We start from the raw sequence: 24,045 nt of genomic DNA on the forward strand, positions 1-24,045 counted from the left end.
TTGAGCAATCCTAATTTACTGCTGCAGACAGCCACAGAGTCCAGAGTGAACACAAAGATCTGAACTGAGGAGAGGTAGGATTTCTTTGTATTTATAGTGAGGTCTTGGGAACAGAAATATAACAAAGTTATCATCCCTTCTGCATAGTTGTCTTCCATCATTCAGTCATTGAATTGGAGATAGAGATATGACGACCATATGATGCTTTTTGAAAAGCATGGAAAGTGCTTCCATGTTGTTGATCAAAAATCTTAGAACCATGGACACCTGTCAGTGATGACTCTGAATGACATAAACGGAAAGTCCATGTTCAAAATCTTAAAGTATATCACAAGGTTTTGAGGACTAATGTAATGTGTACTCCTTTTATGTGGTAAAACTGTCAAATTTGTATCTACAATGATTCAACTATTTCTATTGTATCTTTTATTTATGACTAATAGCTGTGACATTTTTATATGTTGCTGGTTTTGTTTCAGGAAATAAATCCAATTCTTTTATTATTTTTTAAATTTTTTTTACATAACAGATTGCTCTGAAGTTCACAAATGAACCTCCTCAAGGTGTACGTGCTGGTTTAAAAAGAACATTTTCTGGAATTAATCAGGATCTGTTAGATGTTAGCAATTTGCCTATGTGGAAACCTTTACTTTATACTGTAGCTTTTCTGCACTCTACTGTTCAGGTATTTCTTATAAAGTTTGCAAATAAAGGCGTGATTTAGGGATTCACTTTAACAAAGTTTCTCTATGGAAAATGTGTGTTCTGATATTTATTGTAGCAGCATGTTGCAGGGCTAGACCTTTAATTTTTATCATCTGTATTTTGAGATAATTTATTCTCTTAATTGTCTTTTAAATTTTATATAATTTTCATACTATGGGTATTTAGAATAAGGATTTTTCTCATCTAATTTTAGCTATCCAAAAGTTAGTTGTCTAAGTGAATAAACTCTCTCTGTAGGTAATAGAAATAGATAAGCACCCCAAAGCAGCAAATCAGCTTATATGCCTTGGTGGCTGTCTATAAAAATGAGAATAATTTTGTGGAGATATATCACTTTTTTCGGTCCATTGATTTTAAAGGCAGTTCATAGGCCTAGCTTAGAGTAGCTCTCTACCTTCTAGATGCCTAAAATTAAATAAAATTCTATTGTTTACTGTCTTGTTTTTATCTTATTTTTTGTGACATTTTCTACACTAATATGAATGTGAGCACAATGGTGTGCATATTTTGTATGTTAAAGATATATAACTTTTGAGATCACAATAAATACCAGATGTTTAAGCACTCTGAATATACCTTATTTTAAGCAAAGATCTCAAAATAGATTTAAACAGTATTTAATCCTAAGATTCTATTTAGCTGCTTGTATTTTCAGTGCAGCAAAGACTGAAAGAGAATGGCCTTTTGTAAGAAGATTCCTATTAAGATACAATATTTTGCATTATTTTCTTCTTTCTACCTTTTATAAACACCGAGAAAGTTGTTCTGTGTACCATCTCCTAATTATAGTGTTCTTGTGGAAGGAGAAGACCTAAGTTTATTCAATCATCAATACTTTCAAAAAATATTATAGCCATTCTTTTGCTCTGAAAATTTATTTCGGATTGTTAATCAGTAAGTAATATATACATTGCCTTGACTTTAAACTGACCAGTTCCTAATATCCTTTGGTGACAAGATCGGTATGATAAATAGAGCTTAAGAAGTAATTCAGAGAATTTGGCAGAAAATCGTTATACCTTTCTGCAGGGTATTATTGGTTAAAGCTGTCTCATTTGCTTATAAACAATACTTGATTTAGGAAAAATAAAAGGTCTTTTTTATTTCTTTCCTATTCTAGTTCTTTTTCAAATATTGTAACTAAATGCTACTTAACAATAGCAATGACTGTAAGTCATTGTTGACCTGGTTATTTAAAATCTAATAAATATGCTATCGCTCTAGTTAATTTTAGAATATTAGTATTACTCTGTTTATTCATTTAATAAATGTCAGCACTATTCATCAATTTAATTCTTAACTTCATGGAGTAATTTTTTCTACATTCTGAAAAAATTCATTGAGTGAGGTAACTTGAGTGATTAAAATAAAGTGACAAATCTAGTAGCTTTGGTTGTTTAAAATGTCTTTGAGCTGCAGATTACATTCACATTCTTTTATAGTCAACTTTTTCTGTTGCTACTAGCATTATAATTTTAAATTCAAATATGTACATAATGAAAAATGCAGTGGTGGCAGCTTTAGTAAAGTAAATAAAGTTTTGAATTTTGAAAGACATATTAAAACTATACAGTGAACCAATGAAAACAAAAAGGGCAACCTAGAAACCTTTGAATAGCTGAGCATTAATACATGAATTTGAACACTATCATTAGTAGAAAGTATATGTAGGAAAAAAATGAAAGACAGTAGAGAAGATAGAATTGTTGAATGTGCTGAAAATGCAGATTCAGCATTTTCTTTAGTTAATTACTTAGTATAAAAATCTTAGTATAAAAATTACTTAGTATAAAAAGCCCACATAGACATGAGACATTTCAGACCTATGACTTATACATTGATTAGTAAAGGTAATTTACATTGAAAGTAAATAACTATTCTGTTGTTTTTTCTATAAATTTTTAGTGCCAAGGTGTAACTCAATATCATGTGGTTTATTACTGATAGCTGTTTCCTAGGCTCTTTCTTCAGTTCAATTTTTTATTCCAATTGAACTTTAATAATGAAACTAAATGATACATTATTTTATAAACATATTTGCTTTTAAATATATTCCTAAGGAACGACGAAAGTTTGGGCCTTTGGGTTGGAACATTCCCTATGAATTTAACTCAGCAGACTTTACAGCCAGCGTTCAGTTTATACAAAATCACCTAGATGAATGTGACATCAAGAAGGTGAATACTACACTTTGCATAAATCTTATTTAATTGCTTTATACAGCCTCTGTAATTATTTTTCTTCCTTTTTCTGTTCATCTCTATTCTTTCAGCAAAGCTAGGAATGATCAAAATTTCATTTTTTTTTGTATCATCCATGTTAAAAAAAAATGCAATAGTTAAGAACTTCAGAATCTGATCTTGTGTTTTCAGTACCGTATCCAAAATGACAGTAAGTCCATACAAGATCTGTTTTGGAAAGGGAGCTGAAATATTCACAGTTTTTAACAAAGCCACTCAAACTTCTCTGTGGCTGCCAGTTGAGCTTCTACTGTTTCACAGGAATAATGTAGAAGAATAGCCATTTCTTAAAAAGTAGCACTTTGATGATAAAGTAACATGAGAAACTGCTGGGAGGGTGTGCATGTATGGAAAGGAGGAACAGAGAAGAATAAAAGCAGTAGCAACTGAGAGTGATTTCACATCACACAAGAAATAGTGGGATATATTTCCTGTAGCAGGATCAAGCCCAACTCTAGTTTAAAATTTCAGAGCTGAACTCAGGAAATACATTAGAAATCAAGGATTATTTCGTCTTCCAAATATAATCTTTTCATTTTATATTTTAGAGCCCGATGAACTCCAGATAATATCCAAATTACAGATGATATCCAAATCCCTACTACTTACATGTTGTAACTACAGTCTTTTATTTACTTTACTTGCATCCAGGGAATATCATGGAACACAGTACGCTACATGATTGGAGAAGTGCAATATGGAGGCCGAGTCACAGATGACTTTGATAAGCGTCTTCTTAATTGCTTTGCAAGGGTGAGAGACCTTGAAAATACAGCTATTAGTCATTTTTATTGGTAGTTGCAATACAGAAATCAGAAGACCATCTTTCTGCTGAATACACACTTCTTCACCAGCCTATAAGACCCTTCAGAGTAAAATGAATTTTTCAAAACATCATTCATTGCCAATGAAGTTCTTCCCCTTGATTTCTCTTTAGTATGTAGCAGAAATTATTAAAAAGACATAACTAGAACTCAGAAGACATAATGTGATTTACTCACGTATTCAAGTAAAGATGGATGTAGTAGCTAAAGCAAGAACACTTATTCTCCAAAACTGAAATTAAAAACTCCAAATGGTAAAGCAATTTTGTGCTTTTTTCTCTGGATTTTGTGCAGGTGTGGTTTAATGAAAAGATGTTTGACAGCACTTTCTGTTTTTACACTGGATATAAAATTCCAGTGTGCAAAACCCTGGGCCAGTATTTTGAATACATCCAGTCACTCCCTGCCATGGATAGCCCAAAGGTCTTTGGTCTGCATCCTAATGCGGATATTACGTAAGTAGTTCTCAATACATTGAAACCAATGACTCTTTATTTTAGTATTTGGAAAAAAAATCCCTCTGAAATATGTAAGTATATTTTTCATAGCAAATATACGATTCATGTGAATTTCATTGTTGAGATGGAACAATTTATGTGCATGCACATGATTAAGAATGCAGTATCTTCAGCTACATTTTATATGTTCTTTTAAAGTAGTCATGCTTATTACTTACTGATGGTTTTAGTGGTACGTGTTTTTGTTTTTAAATATGAAAGCATTATAAAACATTTATAATCCTCATCATTCTTACATTCAGAAGCAGAAATTATATCCTCTGAGAAGAAAACTGACAGTAGGGTTTCTTCTATTTTTCCAATTTATAGTATTATATTTGCATTCACAGTTTATGTTGAAATGTGCAGTATCTGGCTTGTGTAGTCTTATACTATCTCCAAAGCTAAGATAATTTAGAGTTCACTTGTTCTACCCTGTGGAATAATCCTTGGTTTCATTTCTTATATAATCATGTATGACAAAGTAATTGGAGGAGATGGGTGTCAGATGAAGGTTGAAAAGTAAAACTGGCATGTAAAATTATGCTTTGAGTCAGAATAAATTTATGTTCTGAGTCAGACTAGGGCTGTACGTTCCTAATGTAGCTGATTCCATAGGGCAAAAGGAGCAATGCTGTCACTGCAATACCAACACACATGCTTTGTTTTCTTTCTTACTGCCTCGCAGATCTGTGCCACTAGATAGCAGTACTTTTGTTATAATGCTGTAATTCTGCTTGTGTTGAAGGACTGGCATGGTCTACTATCTTTTACCGTCAAATGCAACACTTTTTTTGTGTTGACTCAGGACATAAATTTCCATTAGCACTGCCCATACTGTACTATGAAATAGAAGGTTTTAATCTCCAGTGTTGTAAATCTAGCATTTTTTACCATTAACCCTGAAATACCTCAAGGCAGAATGAATTTTCTAATTAATGAAGGGGAAGCTTGTAGAGTTATGCCTCCACCTTTTCCTTCTTTTGCATTCCACTTTTAAGAAGTAACTAAATGAAGGAAATAATCTTCCTTTTTACAGAACCAGAATCCCTAGAAATCATATGATAAGTTGTTCTGCTGTCTCATTTTCTCAGAGGTTGAGAAGCAGCCTGTGGAACTCACTGTTTTTCTAATTCAGAGCTAAGCAGAAGGAAAAGATTATAACAGGATGGGTAGACAGCAGATCACATTCTTTATGATCACACAAAGCCAAATGTTGTTCACAATGTGTTTGGCTTGGTGCAGGAAACAAAGGAAAACAATTCCTGTTGGGAGTTTCAAATTAAGCTGGTGACACTGTATTATTTCTCTGCACTTTCAGTTTTTGTGTTCTACCAAATATACATTTTAACTATTAAAAACCCCTCTGTAATTTATAACATATATCTTGTCCTCTTAGATATCAAAGTAACACAGCAGCTGATGTTCTAGATACTATTACCAACATTCAGCCTAAAGAAAGCGGTGCAGGACCTGGAGAAACTCGTGAAGCTATTGTCTATCATTTAGCTGAAGACATGCTAGAGAAACTTCCTCCAGATTACATACCTCATGAGGCAAGCTAATCTTAACTATTTTCTTACCATTCTCTCTCCATTGAGTTTCCACATAAGACATTCCCCTTCCCCACCTCCCCCCCCCAAAAAAAAGTATTTATAATTCATTAAAGATCATATACCTCTTAACAGATTCAAGCTAGGAACTTACACCTTTATCTCTATCACTGTGAACAGATATGAAGCTTATTTTTTTATTATTACTTTAAAACAAGACATCTAGCACTGATCATGGAGAAATGTCTGGAGACTGTTCTTGCCACAGCTGTATGTGAAAATACAAAAAAAAAAAAAAAAAATCAGTCTTGTGATGGCAGTCTCCGGGGCCTTCTGGGTAAAATCTTATTCTATCACAATCATGAATAATCAGGTAATATCAGACAAAAAATACAAATAAAAATATAAACTGCAACAGTTTGAAGGCAGAAAATTTTATGTGAATAATTCAAATTACAAGTCTACAATTTGCTTATCTCAAACAAAGTTAGTTAAGCCGTTATATATGAGAACCATATTTCAGCATATCATATTTAACTAATTTCATTCTTCTGGGCTCCTATATTTTAGGTAAAAGCTCGTTTAATTAAAATGGGACACCTCAACTCGATGAATATTTTTCTTCGTCAAGAAATTGACCGAATGCAAAAGGTGATCACAATACTCCGCAACAGTTTGAATGATCTTAAGTTAGCCATAGAAGGGACTATTATTATGAGTGAGGCAAGTATAAAGTTATTTACTATGTATAGCATACTTTATTTTAAATTATTACCTTGATGTCTTTAGGTCATTTATTATAATTTCACTCCTTCAGAATTTGAGAGATGCATTGGATAATATGTACAATGCTCGAATTCCTCAAGTATGGAAAAGAGTATCTTGGGATTCTTCAACACTTGGCTTCTGGTTTACTGAACTTTTGGAAAGAAATACTCAATTCTCTACTTGGATATTTGAAGGCAGACCAAATGTGTTTTGGATGACTGGATTCTTTAATCCACAAGGTAGGGTACTAAAAGGACTTGAGTAATAATTTATTGTATTTTATCATAACTTAATGGTTTTTACCAGGTATCTACTTTAATGTTAGACCTAGAAAAAAAATGTTTTCATCACTGTCAGAATACGTTATAGAAGACAAGATGATAAATGGGTTCAAAAAAGAGATTAGACAAAGTCATGGGAAAATGGTCCTATGGTAGATATAAACATGATTGTCCAAACTTAACCTTCAAACTGGGAGGTCCCAAAGCTCCAGATTGCCAGAATCTAGAAGAACACAGAAGGGAAAGGATTTGTGTGTTATTTTGCCTGCTCTAATAATATTTCATTAAGCATCCTCCTTTGTCTAGAGTCAGAGACAGGATGCTTGTATAGATGGTCTTCTGGGCTGATCCATAAACACAGTTTTTATATTACAAGAAGAAAAACATATAGTTAACAAATGAAGTGCCTTATCTTGTTGGCATATAGTAGCAACTGATGATATGGCTTCTAATGAAAATACAATTTTCCTGCTTTTTCTGTGGCTTCAAACTGTTTTTCCAATTCCAAACTCCAAGTTGCAAGCATGGAAGAGCTTTAGTCTAGAGCATTGTGTTGTTTATATACTGTGCAATAGCAACATGCAATTATACCAGAATTATCTCTTTCACAGAGAATCATCAACCTGTCATTTTCACAGTGTCTTTGTTTAATGAAAGATTTGTTCAAATTCATTGAAGGTATACTGCAAAGTACAAGTAAACATGATCTATCATCTGTTATAACTTGATATATTTATTGTTTTATTGGGAGGAAGAAAAATTATAACCATCTCCATTGTTAATAAAGAACACTACCTTATTGGATGTATGTTTGTAGAAGAATCTCATTTAGCCTACACAGCTACCCACACAAATTCTCATGGGAAACTTCTCCCATGTAACAGCTATGATTTATATATATATATATATATATATATACACATATATATATATATTAGGATTAACCTCTGAAATCCTTGACTATTTTATGAGTTATCTTCACTTTGGAGTGTTTCTATTCTATAACTTTCCTATGACTAGCACTGTAAAAATACTAATATTCAAGCAACTCTTATTTTTCTCTCAGAAACAGTTGAGGTGCCTGGAGGGCATTCAAATTATTGTTAAAAGATGGTTTCAAGATGCCAGGCAAAACATCATTCCATTTGTATCATAAATAACATAGCTGGTAATAGTACTGATCTCCAGGGGTTCAAGAGCACCACTCACAGCGGTATAAAAGATGATAGTGGAAGAGATTATTTTGATCAAAGAAAATATTTAACCTAAGAACAAACAAATCGGAAACACGAATAGTCTTGAACTTGACAATTGCTTAAACTTCAGTGATCTGAAAAACTAGTTCTGTAAATGGAGAAAGTAGTCCACTAAGTATAAAAGGTGCACGATAGGATAAGAGGGGGGTAAATATACTTACTGTGTTAATAATAATGCTCACCAGGAAATTCTGAGTAAATCAAATCACAAAGTAAAGTTTACAAATTGACTAGTGTGAGGCAATTCAGCAATTGGACTACCTTGTGCTGCCATTGCAGGTAAATCTAGACTGATTGCACTGGTGAATCAAGATCTAAATCTACCATGGAATTGGCAAATACATTAAAATGTTAAAACCTGAGAAGTATATTTTATCAGTTTATTGGAAAAATCTCTCTATATAGTATTATGAAGTATCACTAATAATTGTATTTAAAATTTGTTGTGATGTTTTAGCAAGTATCAGTTTTTGTCTTCTATAAATTATAATTATTAAGAGAGAGCGGATGTTTCTAGTGATGCAATATTCCATTTAATAAACATGGCACTTGAACAGGCTTATAAATGATCATTTTTCATATAATAGTGAAGGTATTATTCATTTTAGTGAAATTTAGAAGCCTAGATCAAACTGTTTTATTTGTATAAGAATATATAGCAGTTGAAGAAATGAATACGTGTTCATTTCACATGCTACATTAATGATGTTTACAACACATGAATATCAGTTGTGACACAGCTGCTATTTGACTTTCTCCTAATTGGGATGTTAAACCACCTCTTACATCTGGAAATGCTGTCTTCCACTGCATGACCCTGTCCTTTCATGATTTCCCTCCTGGTTTGTCAGTATGTCATTCGGTGGTTTCTCCCCTATGTATATGCTCATCAGCCCACAAAACGCTAGTCTTCCTTTCCTTTATGCACAATCAAGGAGGAACTGATGACATTTCATCTTTAAGTCTTCATAGCAACCACTCTCAAGTATGCAGTTCTCTGTTGTTAACATTTTTCCCTTTCCCTCAGTCTCTGATAACTCCTAGTGCTACTTCCTCCAGCAGCATAAAATAGCAGCTGTTTTTTTGTTTGTTTGTTTGTTTCTGTGGCTGCATTGTCATCTTCTGAGACACTTGTAACAAGTACCTTGACACCCAAAGTTCCTTGCTGCCCATTTATGTCATCTTGTGCTTATACTGTTCAGTCCTTCACCTCTCAAACCTTTTTCATCACAAAACTCTGTAAAGTCTATTCAAAATAATACATTGAAAATCACTTTACTGCTTATGTCATCTACCTTCATTTCTGCCTAAGACTCCCTTTTCTTCACTTAAAAACAAACAAACAAATAAAAAACCTCCTTTATAAGCCCTGCCTTGTTTAGATTCCCTAAGCATAGTCATTTTTATTATCACTTCGGACACACCTTCTGTTTTCCATCACTGAAATTTTGCATCAGTTAAAATTATCTTCCTACTTCTTCCATAAAAAAAACCTTTTTCCTAAGTTGCTTTTGCATAAATATCACCTCACATAATTAATACCTTACCTGCCTTCAGCTTCTTTCTTGAAGCACAGATCTACTATGTATCCCGTAGTTGATTCTGTAATAATATATAAGCCGGTATCCTGAGAAAACTTTTAAGCCACTTAATTGTTCAGTTAACAAAAAATATATTTGATGTGTCATTTAAAAAAATATTTCTCAGTGCAATGCCTTCTATGGGGCCAAAATAGGAACAAGAAAGTGGCAAAGCAAAGTTTGCTATCATTAGTCAAGGCGCATGGTTTCATGAGAACTCTGAATATCTGCCTAGTAACATTGAGTGCAGAACAGTGCAGATAATGAGCAAGATTTTTATTTTTTTGTCATGGGAGTATATACTAAATCTGTGGCTTAATTTTTCAAGGATTCCTGACAGCAATGAGACAAGAAGCAACTCGAGCACATAAAAGCTGGGCTTTAGATACAGTTACTATACATAATGAAGTGCTAAAGCAAAACAAAGAAGAAATCACAGCACCTCCTTCTGTATGTATGACATGCAAAGATATTTTAGTATTCATTTCAGTATTTAATTTGTCATTCGGTCATTTGGCATTGCTAGAGGAAAAAGTCACTATTGTCTTCAGCTCTTTTTTTTTTTTTACTCAGCTTAGAAGATAAATAATTATAGAAATTTTGTTTTGTATTTTGCATTTATAAAATTATTTTAAGAAGCATTTCTAATCTTCATCTATGGAAGAAGATGCATGGATTTACTGAATATATAATAAACTTTACATCAAATTACATACTGTATAGGCTTTATTAAACAAGCTTTATAGTCACAGAGTAGCATTACCTTCTGAAAAAGATAGATATAATTTTACAGGTTGGAAAGATCCAACACCAGATACTTTATTGTAGAAGTTATATTAATTTTAATGGCTTTAGCCAATTAACCATTTTACAAAGCAGATGTTTTCTTTTGTGTGACATATCTGCTTACTCTCCCTACAGGAAGGAGTATACATTTATGGGCTATACTTGGAAGGAGCAGGCTGGGACAGAAGAAATAGTAAACTCATTGAGTCTACACCAAAGGTTCTTTTTGCCCAGCTGCCTGTGGTACATGTATTTGCAATTAATACAACTGGTCCTAAGGATCCCAAGCTTTATGTTTGCCCTGTTTACAAGAAGCCCAGCAGGACAGATCTGAACTACATTACAGTGATCTATTTGAGAACAATAGTATCTCCAGACCACTGGATATTGAGGGGAGTGGCTCTCCTATGTGACATCAAGTAAACTGTTTTTCATACCATAACAGAAACAAAACATACAGCATATGTAGCCAGTTATGTGTGTAATTCTGCTTTTTTATTTCATGGCCATTAGTCATTATATTAAAACTTTCAGCATTGGCTTATGGATTTTTTTTCCCCTTTGATAGTTCTAAAATAAGTAAGTTAACTGATTGTAATCTTTGATGTTTCCATTATCTTACTTAAAAAAAATACTGGCTTAAATAATACACAGTGTAAAATAAGACATTGTTAAACTTCAATAGACAAAATCTTAGCTTCTTTGCATCTTCTTATATACAGTTTTTAGCTTGCATATCAAGAAAATATAACGACAACAGAAGACAGTATAAGGCGTAATAAAATTTAGCTTCTCCCAGATACAAGTCCTTAAGTATTTCTGGATTGAGCATGGCACATAGATGACTTTCTTTGACTCATGTTTTTTGTTTGGGATTTTTCAGAGTTCACTTGTTTTCATTAAACTATATAGATTATGCAAAACTACACCAAGAATGTTCATCTCTGCAGTATCTCACACAAGCCAGGAAGATCTGTTCCATTTAGCAGTGTGGGAATATAGCTACAGAAGTAGAACAGTACCAACTATTTAATTTGGATGCTTTTGTAATTATAATAGTGAAACAATTTATATACAACTATTTTCCTGCATTTCATCTTAGCTCTTAAACATAGGCTTGAAATCCTTAGAGTGGCTATCACAACGTTTCCTGATAAACCTGATGAATATACATGAATTTTCCATACATTATTAGTATTAAGATAATTCTGTGCACATAATTGTAAATAAGATAAACTGTCTACACTCTCTTTAATAATCTGTATCAAATTTGTTGCTCCTTCAGATACATCTATTTGGCAACAGTTTTTTCACTAACATCCCCTCACAGAGATATGTTCTTCCTTTTGCAGTTGAGGAGTGATCAAAAGTATCTGCTGTGAAAAAGTGCAGCTACTGTTACTTGTTGAAGGCCTTGGGCATCTGGTGGGATGGTAAAAGGCTCTTTCTTGAGCTGGAATTTGATTGCTTTCTGTTGAAAGGACATCCTCTTGCAGAAAGGTAGTGGGATATAGGCTATTACAATACACAGATACAAAATGATTATCAGAATAGTAAAAATGAAGATCTCCAAATGCATTTAAAAAGCTTCTTCTCCCTCTCCCATCTGTGGACTCTAGATCCAAATATAACAACGAGATAAAGTGTTAGGTCACAAATACAGAGATAGAAAGAGTTACAAGTTGTAACATTAAACTACATCTGTACAGAGAATAAACTATAATAATAACAAGACTATGCAACTACAAGAGATTCAAATCATAACAAAAAATAAAATAAAATAAAAGCTAGTACTTGTGGTGAGTTGAACCTTACCCACAGCTAATACCCACCCAGTTGTTCACTAAATTCTCCCGCCCCACCAGGATGGTTGAAAGAACTGAAAGAGCAGAAGAAAAAAAAAAAAAGACCTCGTGGGTTGAAATAATGACAGTTTAATAAGTGAAGTATATCTTCTACACAATCAAAGCAAAATAAGGAATTTGTTTACTGCTTCCCATCATCAGGCAGATGTTCATCCACTTCCTGGAAAACAAGGCCTTAGCGCACATTCTGTTACTTGGGAAGACAGATACCATAACCACAAATATCCCTGTTCCTTCTCCTTTCCCTGAGCTTTCAGTGTTGACCTTAACATGGCTATGGCATATCCCTTTGGTTGATTTGTCCCATCTTTTTCCCGTCCAACCCTTTTGCACACCCCCAGCCTACTCACTGCAAGGACACAGCAGAATAAAGAAAACCTCAATGCAACTCAAGCAGGATTCAGCAACAGCCAAAACACTGGTATGTTATCAATACCATTCTAGTCACAATCAAAACCACAGCACCATACAAGCTACTGTGAAAAAAGTTATTTCCATCCCAGTACAGCATTCTACCCCAAACTCTTGGTAACAGCCTCTTTACACCAGCTCATTTATTAATATTTGCAAATATGTCTTAAATGGCAATGGACTGGGTGTTGGGGGGGAAAGAAAAATTCTTGTTTGGAGTACAAAATATCTTAGTTCACATCAAAAAGAAAAAGCACAACTTAATTTATTCATTTCTAAAGTTTATTTCCTGGTCTGCCCTTTCAGCTTCATTACAGTAGGGACACTATGTGCAACCATGTGAACATTGCCAAAGGTGGAAGGTGTGCATTGCCTCATTTATAACACTCTACATGGGAAAATATCAGGAAACATGTAAGCTAATAATGTTTTATGTTTTGTAACTTACACTGAAAAGGGTTTCATTCTCCAACCTGTATAATATCAAGAATAGAGATGAATAATATATTGTTGATCTCTGTTTCATATATTACATCAGATTCTTGACAGCATCTGCTTCTTCTGTTTGTCAGAGTCCATTCACCCTTGCCCATCTTCTGTGAGATTGTCTGGGGCTTTGTTTAATCATGTTCTATTCCGTCAATAACATCCATTAGTTCCATACTTCCAGTTTACTCCCAGCAAAACATTTTTTACAATCAATGTTTATTTACATATAGCTTTTCAGCTAGTTTGTGGAAATAATGTTTTGCAATAGTAACAGTCTACTGTCATTTAGAAGACTCCCTTTTTAATCTCTGAATGCTTCAAGAATATGCAAGAGATATTTCTGTTCTCATATGTGGGAGAGTAAATACTTACACTTTATTTGGTGACAGCCAGCTCTTCAAACGGCTAACAAGGTACAATTATTTGATTCTCTCTCTTCTAAGCCTTACTCATTCATCACAAGTCATTTCTCCCAGTTGACAATCTATAAGAACTCAAGGCCTCAGTAGAAGACCCTTCACTCCCAGGAATGTTCTATACATCCAGAAAAGATAACAAGCATTCAATTTCATAAATTAACCTGGACATGTTTTTTCTCTAGTTACTGAACAAGTTGCCTTTTTTTTTTTTTAAAAAATGGACAATTGGTATTCAGGATAGTCCTATTCAAGTTGTGAGACAGTATACCAGTGATTGCATTGACGAAGACAAGAATGCCATATCAGCAAAACACGAATACTTAACAGATAATCTAAACAACAACTCTCTGAAAGCAAGGGCTTAACTCATGAATGTGTTTGAGAATGTGTAGCAGAATTAGTCCAGAATTACTTTAAAGCATGCATCCATAGTCTATCAGATTCCTTCCTTGATCACTGGAACTGTCTCCCAGGAAGATTTTCCTATCCATTTCCTCCAGTTTTCAGAGGCAAGTTTAAGCAAGTGAGACAATGTAAGGCACACGCTCCTACTGCCTTGCAGTGGAAACATTAATGGGGGTTCTTTGATCTGCTAGGTATGTCAAGATGATCACCTTGCACGCGAGTGAGCATTCTTCAATGATGATTCACAAGGAGTCTGGAGCATGGCTGTATGGTGAGCTTTTATATAGCAATGGATAGAATCAGATAGGATTAATGAAAGCTACGGAATATAGTTTGCAAGGGGAGGGGAGATGTTTTCATCTCAGGTTGTTAAATCTCACAAAACCACTGACTGGTACAAGCTTGTTCCAAAAATATAACATTTCGGTTAAGCTTTTGTTTAAAAGATTTATTTTTTACAGAGAAACATTCTTCTTCCATTTCTGCCCTGAGATTCTGGTTAGTTATAACTAAAATTTGTTTAACAAATATTCAGAATATTCACTTCTAAAGTGAAATATTTTATGGAAAAAAACTGTTGTTTTCCTGTACTGTTCAGTAATCTCATTTGCTGACTATATCTATTCTTAATATTGAGTTCATTATTTTTGGGTGGTCTGGAAGAACATTTAGCAGCAGTATTTAACTGTAATTCTTTGAGTCAAGTAGTAAAAAAAAAAATGTATAGAATGTGCAAGTTGCAGTTTTAAGAATATTGATGTTTCTGCTGCTTTTTAAATATTGGAATGTAATTGCACAGTTATGACAAGTCTCCAGATCCAATTTCTTCAGAAGCCTCTGATGTTTTATTCCTAGCATAGACATCACACGGACTAAAGCAAGCACTGTCAGAAGTGGTACATGTGTCTGCACCACACAAGCAGGGTGTTCCTGAGACAAAGCTAGTTATATATAGAAAAGACTTTTTTTTAAATTGTGATTAATACTGCTTTCAGAGCTCACAAAGAAACATGCAGAGATTAACTCTTACAAAGTCGGTAAAAAAAAAAAAACACTTAAATTTAGCAAGATTCCACTATCAAGATCAAATCCAGAAGGAAACGCTGAAAATTGAAACATCACAATTCTTTATATAGTAAAGATTAGGATGGAGAAAATGCTTGTCTCAGCATTTGGAAAGCTTTTTCCTGTGGAAGTCTGGGTCCTGTCTGCTCAGCATCTAGCAGCAGAGTAGACAGAAGTCCTCTCTACCTCTGGCAAAGACCAGTATTATGATCATTGCACAAGACATATCAAGATATACAAGGCAGGTCTCCTTTTCCATATCAATTTCCCTTGGTGAGAAGATATTGAAAGGATTAACTTCTAAATAATTACCTCACAGAAAAAGCTACTACTCTATAGTAAAGGGAGAGAGAAGACTATTGGAGTAACATTGATGGAAATACTAAATAATAATTTGACTTTCCTCTTTCCTCCCGTGTTCTGTGATTCATAGCTTCCTGTGAAAAAACAAGGAGAGAAACTGAAAGCAGTACAGAATATTTCTTACCATCCTTTCCCTTGTGCTAGCATATTTTCATTTTGTTCACCCTAGCAGCCTTCTATAGGCCAAAATACAGTTCTTAACAAAACATTCTTGAAAATGAGATCTTAAACTAGGAAATCTTAATTAGGAGGAGTCAGGGATTGTGGTAAGAAATTCATACAGTAATAAAAGAGGTTATTTCCTATTGTACAACTGCAAACAGCTTTTATATCTTTGTGCTTCTAAGATGTCTAGATGTAGGAATGCCTAGGACTGATTCACAGATTCCACAGCACAGGGCCACATGAGTCCTTTGACAACATTTTATGGAAAGGACTTGAAGCAATTTCTTCTTTAATAAGATAGAGAATGTATACTTTGTATTGAAATTAAGCCTTGACCTGTATCATTCCCTCCCTATAGCGGTGACATAAAATAAATTCCACACAGCAGCTAGACCACAGAAGTAGATACAGCTACTTCCATTCATTATGTAGTTTACACAACTTTAGTAATAAATAAAGATAAATCTTTGTATTTGTTTCTCTGCTGTCATCAAAAACATATATATAGCCAAAAAAGAACAACATATACTATATGACAGCTGAAAAATGGATCTCTTTTGGTCAAGCAGTACTTGTTCCTTTTATCTATTTACATCCAACCAGGCCTTTAAGACTGGAACTACAAACTACCAGCAACTTCTATTAATTCATTTGGAGTCTACATCTCCAGTACTGTACTTCACATTATAGGAAACCAGGAGATTTCAACCCCTGCTGCGTAGCTAATATGAGACATTTCATGTCCCGATCCCATTCTCCTACATGTGAGCAGGAATCTGAAGTAACAGAACAATTAGTACTTACAAGAATAAAACTAAAAATAATTACATTTAATGCATAAATGTATACTATAGCCAGTAACCAAAAGAAATTATCCTACTTTCTAATGCACTACACTCTCAAAAGTTTTGTACATTAATCTGCTATATAGCTATTTGCTGTAGGCATGTTCTGATATAGCATACTTTAAAATCATTTTGAATGTTACTGAAATGCTTAAGTTTACCACTTCCCAATGTCAAGGTTTCAAGACACAATTCAGATAATTTAGTTTCTCCAAAGATATTGAAATGCATATAGCTTCAAGACAAGATGACCTCTTCTAAATACCTACATGCTTGTAATCACGAGTATAGGTTATTTGTTTGTAATACACATTTGCATAATACTGTTCAGTTACTTTTTTTTTCCCCGCCTCGGGGAGGCATAAAGAAGGATTTGGCTTAGCTGAGTTTTATTTCAGTTAAGCAGGTATCCAAACACATCCATATTCAATGATTCAATACTAGAATTTTTCTGCTTCATTTCTTAAACACCTATTTCAAGTTTGAGACATTTCTTTGAATAGCTTCATAGGTACTGATCTTCACCTCAGAAGTTTTAGCTTTTACTGAGCTTGCAAAGACCTGTACTGACAGTTCCTCTTAGCATAAAAAAAGAAAAAAAATATGCTAACTGCTGCTACACACTACAGTTATAAACCACAAGATTAAACAGCCAACAGCTTTTCAGGCACATATGCAACACTTACAGAGCTATCATACAGGGCAGCAAGGGAAGCAGCTCCCTCTACTCTTCTTATAAATCCTGAGTTTAGGTCAAACACTTAGTTCTCCAAGTCTCAGCAACCTCTTACCTTAAAATATCAAATATACATATGTAAGCTAGAAGGAATTGAAGGAAGGAAAGAGAAGTTATAGAACTCCTACACTTCAAACATCATCTACAGTCATTTAGCTACACACACACACACGAAAAGTCTCTTTTTTTTAAGAGAGCAGCTCAAAGCTTTCTCAACACATTATGCTGTATTTTTCAAACTGAAAGGATCTCGGGTTCTTTTAAAGATAGATCGTATCATTTGAATGCTTCACTTTGCTCTCTATTTTCAAATTGCCCTTCTCTACTGTTAATACCCATAAAAGATTAAATTGGGTTTCAATATTGATAAAACCACCAATAAACATAACAAAAAATTCAACAGATACAGGTTTTAGAAACAATATTTGTCATTATTTCCCCCCAGAAATATTTGAATTTGTATAACAAATACCTTCCTATCTCTAGGAAAGTGGCCTGTCTTTTATCACAATGATCTAAGTCAACAGGTCATTTTCAGTCTTCTGAAATGACATAATAGCTTCCAAATGGGCATAATAAAAACATACCTGTTTATTGTTTACAGATAATCCTTTTGAGTCAAGTCAATCAAGGAGACAACAAAATAAACAAATTAATAAAAATATTTATTTGAATATACCTACAATTAAAAATGAATCATTGAGATCCTCCAGAAACATTCACATAGATAATACCAGTGTAAAATTCATCACATCTAAAAAATTAGATCTGATTATTTCTGGCAAGTAGGATTAGCCTAAAGTAATACCTCTGTTTCTAAAGGGATGCACCTCACCCTCATAGGCTGAAGAGGCTCTTAAACAGAGATATGAACTCATTAAGTTCCTGTGAAAGCAGCTGGCCACCTACTAAGCACAGGTGCTGGGAGTCATTTTGGGAGCAGAAGTCCTAACTGGGAAACTTAATTAATAAGTCTGCTGCAGAATCAGGAATGGAAAGTAGTGGAGACATGCATGTGAAGCAGGTGCACCCTGATAAGGCTGGTGGTGCTATCTAGGTGGAGGAGGTTTCTTTCCCTGTATTAAGGTTTTCTGTTGCCTGGCCTGAATGAAACTGGAGGGTATTTTGCTCAGTTGCCTGGTGGTTTTGTTGGTTTACTGAAAGCACCTGTAACATATATGGTCCTCACGCTAGCCCATAGGCACTTCCAAATGGAGTCAGGTGTCGGGCTGCAAGTCAAATATTCCTGTGAGGTGTAACCAGGCTTGGACTAGAGTCTTCTCTCAGCCTTTCAGGGAAGTAAGACCACATAAAACTATAGCAAATGCTTGGTTTTCCTAGTCATGCTTCTCAGTAGTCTGGCATAATAGATATTCTCTCTGTTTGCTTCCTTCCAGGACATGTGATAATTACAGGTAACTGAAATGCAGGTTTTTGCAGAAATTTCTTGTAGTTACATGTAACTTATATGTTCTTGTAGTTATGTGTAACTTATCTTAGCACAAATGGATACACATACCTTTAAGGCAAACATTAGATATGGGCTTGAAGCAAAGGGATCACTGATTTCCGTAAAATCAGCTTCTTCATTGGTCTAGGCCATATGGCTGTGCTTGAACAGGATTTTACAATTATTTATTGTTTATATTATATTTATTTTTTTACTCCTCGCTGTTTTCTAAGTCCTCAGCAACGTCTGTGACAGAAATGTTACTTTTATGGTAATGGAGCATCTCTTACTGGGACAGTGAAAATTAATCTCGAACAACATAAAAAGCATCACCTGAAGCAGACATTCAGGGATTTCAACTGACTTGAGGTGTTTGAGGGTCATCTCTTTTAACAACCCAAATTACACATTCTTTCTTTCTTCTTTGGGAGTAGTTTTTCCAGTCTTTTTTTTTCTCTCAAAAAAGAAAAGTTGAAGGAAATACCCTTTTTGGCTTCAGTCAACCAAGTCACTTCAGTAAATGCTGCCTGGAGTTAGCTGTTGAGGTGTAACTGCTGTCCTGGCGATTCTCATGCTAAGGAATTTCATGACCCATGACACTGATGCTCTGGCTAGTCACATTCCCAAAGCGTCAGCCTGTGATGCGTTTGAAATTAACGCACGTCATTAATATTTAGCTCCTTTACATTCTAATTGTATCTAACAGACCAATCTGAAATCTTTTCCCCTGCTCTCAGTTCAATGCTGAGATTTCCTTCCAGACCTGTCAGGTCTTGAATGCTTTCTTCTTTCCTGAAGACTTTAGCTCAGAAACCTACACCTGATCTAACACCCAGCTCTGAAAATTCACGTTATCAACGGCTGACTGCACTCACTGTTCCTAACAACTAATAAAACTTAGAAAACCGCCTGGACGGGGGCAATCTTTCCCAACCCGCCCCAGGCAGAAGAGCAGAGGTGCCGGGACCTCCAGAGGCGCTTCCCCGCTCTCCCTTCTCCTCCTTTCGCTCCCCTCCGGGCCGCACCTGGGCCGGCCCCGGCCCGGCTCCGCCTCCGCCGCGGCTACAAAAGCGGCCGCCGGAGCCCCGCCGGGAGCGGGCCCCTCGCTCCGCCGTGCCCCGCGCATGGGGGCCGGCCCCGGCCATGCCCCCCGCCACCCTCTTCTTTCTCCTCCTCCTGCTGGCGGCGGCCAGAGCTGCCCCCGTGAGGCGGGTGAGTGCCCCCCCGGGTCCCCTCTCGTGCGGGTGTCCCGGCTTCGCGGCGATGCTGGCAGCGGGACATCCCGGGGCTGCGGGTGGGGAGCGGGTGCTGTTGCCTCCCCGTGCCTTGTCCCTCTGTGGGGCGTGGGGGATCCGCGTTGAGGATCCCGGGAGGGGTCCCTGTTGACAGCCAGCTCCCGGCGGAGGCACTGGCAGGGCTGTGGTACGGTCCTCAAGGTAACTCTGCTCCCCCGCAGCCTTGGGGATGTGCTGGGGTGGGTGAGTGGACACAGCTCAGGGCGGTGAGGTGGGTTTTAGGGCAGGCTGAGATAGGGAGGGAGGGAGGGAGGACAGCAGCAGCCTGGGACACGGCCTGAGTGGGAGTGGGTGAGAACACCCGTCCCTGGCGCTGAGCCCGTGGCTTGAATTTTCCTAGATCTCGAGTCAGCCTTGTCTCTGTGAAATGCCTGTCAGATTGCTTGAATGCTTCCTCTGGCAGAAGCGACTGAGGCTGTTGGGGTTTCCTTCTTCTGCGGGTATTGTGGGTGACGTGGGGCTGCTGGACCCAGAGGAGCCTGAAGCGGTGTCTGGCTCGGGGAGAGGCTGCACTGTGTATGCATGGCCTGGGGATGGGGACACAGCGGGTGGTTTGGGAAGAGCAGTGGGAGGTGATGGGGAAGAGAGTGACGGGTGAAGAAGGGTAATCCCACTTCTGTGGGGATGGGGAGGGAGAGAGAGGCTGGCTGTGGGCTGTAGAAGGGAGGGATGGTGAAGCTGACTGAGCCTGCTAGCAGTGCAGCTGCTTTTCTTCCAGTTGCTGAAAGTTTATGAGGTTACTGACTTACAGAACACTACTCAGAACAATCCATTTAGTTCCCAGCTAGTCAGGGGGGTTGTTGCGGCTATTGGCTTCTGGGTTTTCTGGTTGTCTTACGTCTTCCTTCTTTTTGACATCAGGGCCTTGTTAGAGGAGCAGCAGGCACAAGTTGCACCTGGAAAAACTCCAGTCAGGAAAACCTCTTCACCCTGAAGGTGGTTGAACACTGGCACAGGGACCCAGAGAGGCTGGGGAACCTCTGTCCTTGGGAGTGTTTGCTGCTTGATAAGGCACTGAGCAGCCTGAGCTTACATCAAAGTTGGCTTGGCATTGGCTGAACCGGATGACTTCCAGAAGTCCCTTCCACCCTGAGTTATCCTGTGGTTATGTTAGTGATGGAGATCAGTAGCATTTGCTTGCAGTGCGTAGGAGTGCTAGAAATGTCTGAACTTCCAGGCTGTGCGTGGCTGCGGTTCATGGATGTGTTTGGGGTGAGCCAGGGATTAGCACCACGGAGGTGTGCTGCCAGGTAGAGATGGGAAATCAGCGTAAGGCTGGGTACGCTTGGGATCGGGCTGCCAGAGGCCGAGAAACAAGGTGAAGTACTCTTCCTAGCAAAGGGGTCTCCTTTGGCTGGAGGTAGGAGTAGGGGAAGGTGAGACGGAAGAAGTTTCTCTGATCTCAACACTGATTTCCCTCTGACTTCAGTGTCACAATGTGTTGTGTGCTTTTTAGCCTCTTCTGACACTACAGGGTCTTATGTGACAACTTGTCTTGAGCAGTGATTGTGTCTGTTGTGTGCTGGCAAAATGTACAAAGTACTCCGTTCGATGTTAAGCATGCAGAAGCATGGGACTTTTGCTGTCAGGAGTCTTTTCAGGTTCAGTTCAGAATGGTGCTAAAGGTAAAATCTAGGTGATAATCTGCTACTGCTTAAGCAGTAAATTTCAGTTGAAATACTCTTGGCTGCAAAATCTTGGCTTTTCTTGTTTAAAGAGGCATGACAGATGTGAGGGGAAGGTAGGATAATGTGATAGGGCGTTGGGGGAGAAAATGTTTTACTGGTGCTGTGACTACTGTTTTACTTTGAACTTCCCCATCTCCTCAGTCCCTCAAACGAGTGAGAAAGGGGATTGAGAACAAGACAGGAAAGGCAGAAGAGGAAGATGAAGATGTATGTGGAAGTAAGAAAAAAGTCTGGAGTTTGAGTTTGTGCTGCAAACTTGACACCATCTTAAACACAGGATGACTGGCAATTGCTTAAGTGTTTAGATCGTTTTTGCTGCATTGAGGGTGGTAAAATGACCAAGAGCTGGTAGCACATGGCTGCATTGCAGAATCTGATTACTCATGACAAGCCTGTGTCCTTTTCCTGCTTGGCCTTGAGCAGTGATGTCCTGCTGCTGACGGAGCTGACACGCAGCTGCTCGCTGGTTCTCTGCCATCTGGTTGTATCCTGGGTTTAGACTTCAGACCCCAGTTTTCTATGTAGAGCTTATGTTCAAAGCTTTGATAAGATAGTCTTGAAGAAAGTCATTTAAATACCAGTGAAGAGCAAGCAGGAGCTGTGCCCCAGCTCTTAATCGGCTTTCTGTTCTTCAAACTACCCCTGGTGCTTTTGTTCCTCAGGCTAAAATGTGATTAACACAGCTCCTGGGTGGAAGTACAAACAATTGAATCCAGTGGAAAGGTTGCAGATCTTTTGCTGTCCTCAGCTGTTAGTTCTGAAGTGCTTTTGCTTGGAAATAGACAAGTATTCACATCAATATCAGCACTTCTGTTAATTCGAGTGTATGGATGTTTGTGTATGTGCGTGTTGTTGGCACTCAATTACTATTGGATTATTTAGGCTTCTTCAGATACAGTTGCTAATCTGTTCTCTGACAGTCAGCATGACTCCCTAGGCTCCAGGCATTAGGGTCTTGTATGTTCCTGCTACTTGCTCCCCCTTTGGAAGGCTGTCACAGCTGCTTCTAGTTCTGCAGCCCCCACTTTCTCGACAGATATCTAGGGTCCTGTAGTGGTCTCAGAGTGCTAGCTTTGAGTCTTGTTGAACCACAAATGGAAAATGCAGCTTAGGGGGTGGTTTCAAATGTCTTTGTCTGCTAGACTCTGGCCTGGACAGCAGAGAGGCGTGTGTCTGATTGAATGTCCCAGCACAGGCTTGCAGGGTTGTGACTGTTTTTGACTTGTCTTCTGCATGTCCTGATGCTGAAAGAACTGAACTAAGGCTTCCAGTTACTGCTGTCCTCCAGACCTGTGTTCCTTAGAAGTCATTATGGTGGGGAAAATGACTATAGAACTTGGCTGAGAAATGGAAAAGTGCTCTGGAGGCTAGTGGCTCCAAGCATGGAAGCAAGCGTGGAAGCATGCACATCGAACTGCATCTTGACTTAGAATCATAGAATCATTAAGGTTGGAAAAGCCCTCCAAGATCATCTGGTCCAACCATCCCCCTACCACCAATGTCGCCCACTAAACCATGTCCCTAAGCACCATGCCCAACCTTTCCTTGAACACCCCCAGGGACAGTGACTCCACCACCTCTCTAGACAACCCGTTCCAATGCCTAACTACTCTTTCTGAAAAGTGTCTGCTAATTTCCAACCTCAGCCTCCCCTGGCACATCTTGAGGCCATTCCCCCTAGTCCTATCACTAGTTACCTGTGAGAAGAGGCCGACCCCCAGCTCCCCACACCTTCTTTTCAGATAGTTGCAGAGAGCAATAAGGTCTCTCCTGAGCATCCTCTTCTCCAGACTAAACAACCCCAGTTCCCTCAGCTGCTCCTCACAGGACTTGTGTCCCAGGCCCTTCACCAGCTTCGTAGCCCTTCTCTGGACACGCCCCTGGGCCTTGATGCCCTTGTTGTACTGAGGGGCCCAAAGCTGAACACAGTACTTGAGGTATGGCCTCAGTAGGGTCGTCTTCTGAGCAAATTCCCCTCTCTGCTTACACTGACTGGAAGTTCTGAGGGTTTTGTTCTCCTGCTCCTCAGAGCTCACATAGTACTGGTTTTCTTTGTTGCCTGCACTTTCAAAATCAAAATGTTCTAGACAAGTCTCAGCTTATTAATGCTCTGCCTGTTATTAGCAGCACATACTGGCGGTGGTATAGAATGTAATTGAAAAAGGATGATCGGACAAGGTCTGACACTGTGCCACCTTGCTATAGCTGTTATCAGAGGACACTTTGCCAGCTTCTAGGTAATGGGCTCCTTTCCTGGGAACGTGGCCAGGTTTTTCAAAAACTTAATACTTGCAGTCCACATAAATTCATGCCTGTATTAATATGGTATAAAACTTCA

At 37.5% G+C, this 24,045-nt stretch overlaps 2 protein-coding genes and 1 long non-coding RNA gene across 6 annotated transcripts in view; 2 read left to right on the forward strand and 1 right to left on the reverse strand.

Moving 5' to 3' along the window:
* DNAH8 (dynein axonemal heavy chain 8) overlaps positions 1 to 10,958 on the forward strand; it is a 137,797-nt gene extending 126,839 nt beyond the window's left edge. The window contains exons 85-93 of the mRNA XM_083831975.1: positions 530 to 685; positions 2,787 to 2,903; positions 3,618 to 3,719; positions 4,085 to 4,245; positions 5,687 to 5,843; positions 6,411 to 6,563; positions 6,658 to 6,847; positions 10,054 to 10,175; positions 10,647 to 10,958. Coding sequence (XP_083688101.1) covers positions 530 to 685; positions 2,787 to 2,903; positions 3,618 to 3,719; positions 4,085 to 4,245; positions 5,687 to 5,843; positions 6,411 to 6,563; positions 6,658 to 6,847; positions 10,054 to 10,175; positions 10,647 to 10,934 — 1,446 coding nt within the window. The 3' untranslated portion in view covers positions 10,935 to 10,958. The remainder of the gene's footprint in view (positions 1 to 529; positions 686 to 2,786; positions 2,904 to 3,617; positions 3,720 to 4,084; positions 4,246 to 5,686; positions 5,844 to 6,410; positions 6,564 to 6,657; positions 6,848 to 10,053; positions 10,176 to 10,646) is intronic.
* Positions 10,959 to 10,962: 4 nt separating this feature from the next.
* LOC310897865 lies at positions 10,963 to 18,128 on the reverse strand. Of its 3 annotated transcripts, XR_014582649.1 has the most exons (4): positions 18,083 to 18,128; positions 17,862 to 17,884; positions 17,225 to 17,329; positions 10,963 to 12,026 (listed from the first exon to the last, which is right to left on the reverse strand). It is a non-coding gene; the product is annotated as an uncharacterized lncRNA (long non-coding RNA). The 3 variants fall into 3 exon arrangements; XR_014582650.1 differs by lacking the exon at positions 18,083 to 18,128 and having other exon boundaries at positions 10,964 to 12,026; positions 17,862 to 18,075; XR_014582651.1 differs by lacking the exons at positions 17,862 to 17,884; positions 18,083 to 18,128 and adding an exon at positions 17,747 to 17,805 and having other exon boundaries at positions 11,886 to 12,026; positions 17,225 to 17,357.
* A 408-nt stretch (positions 18,129 to 18,536) lies between these two features.
* Positions 18,537 to 24,045, forward strand: part of GLP1R (glucagon like peptide 1 receptor) — a 91,335-nt gene continuing 85,826 nt past the window's right edge. Inside the window, exon 1 of one of the 2 annotated variants that reach the window (XM_083831970.1) lies at positions 18,537 to 18,689. Coding sequence is in view for 1 of the 2 variants with exons in the window: in XM_083831969.1 (XP_083688095.1) it covers positions 19,868 to 19,936 (69 nt within the window). In the remaining variant the exon portion in view is untranslated. Of the gene's footprint in view, positions 18,690 to 18,712; positions 19,937 to 24,045 lie in introns of those variants that run through there. The other variant, XM_083831969.1, reaches the window with a different exon arrangement.

Source organism: Anser anser, assembly GCF_964211835.1.
Source record: "Anser anser genome assembly, chromosome: 3".
NCBI classification, from domain to species: Eukaryota; Metazoa; Chordata; class Aves; order Anseriformes; family Anatidae; genus Anser; species Anser anser.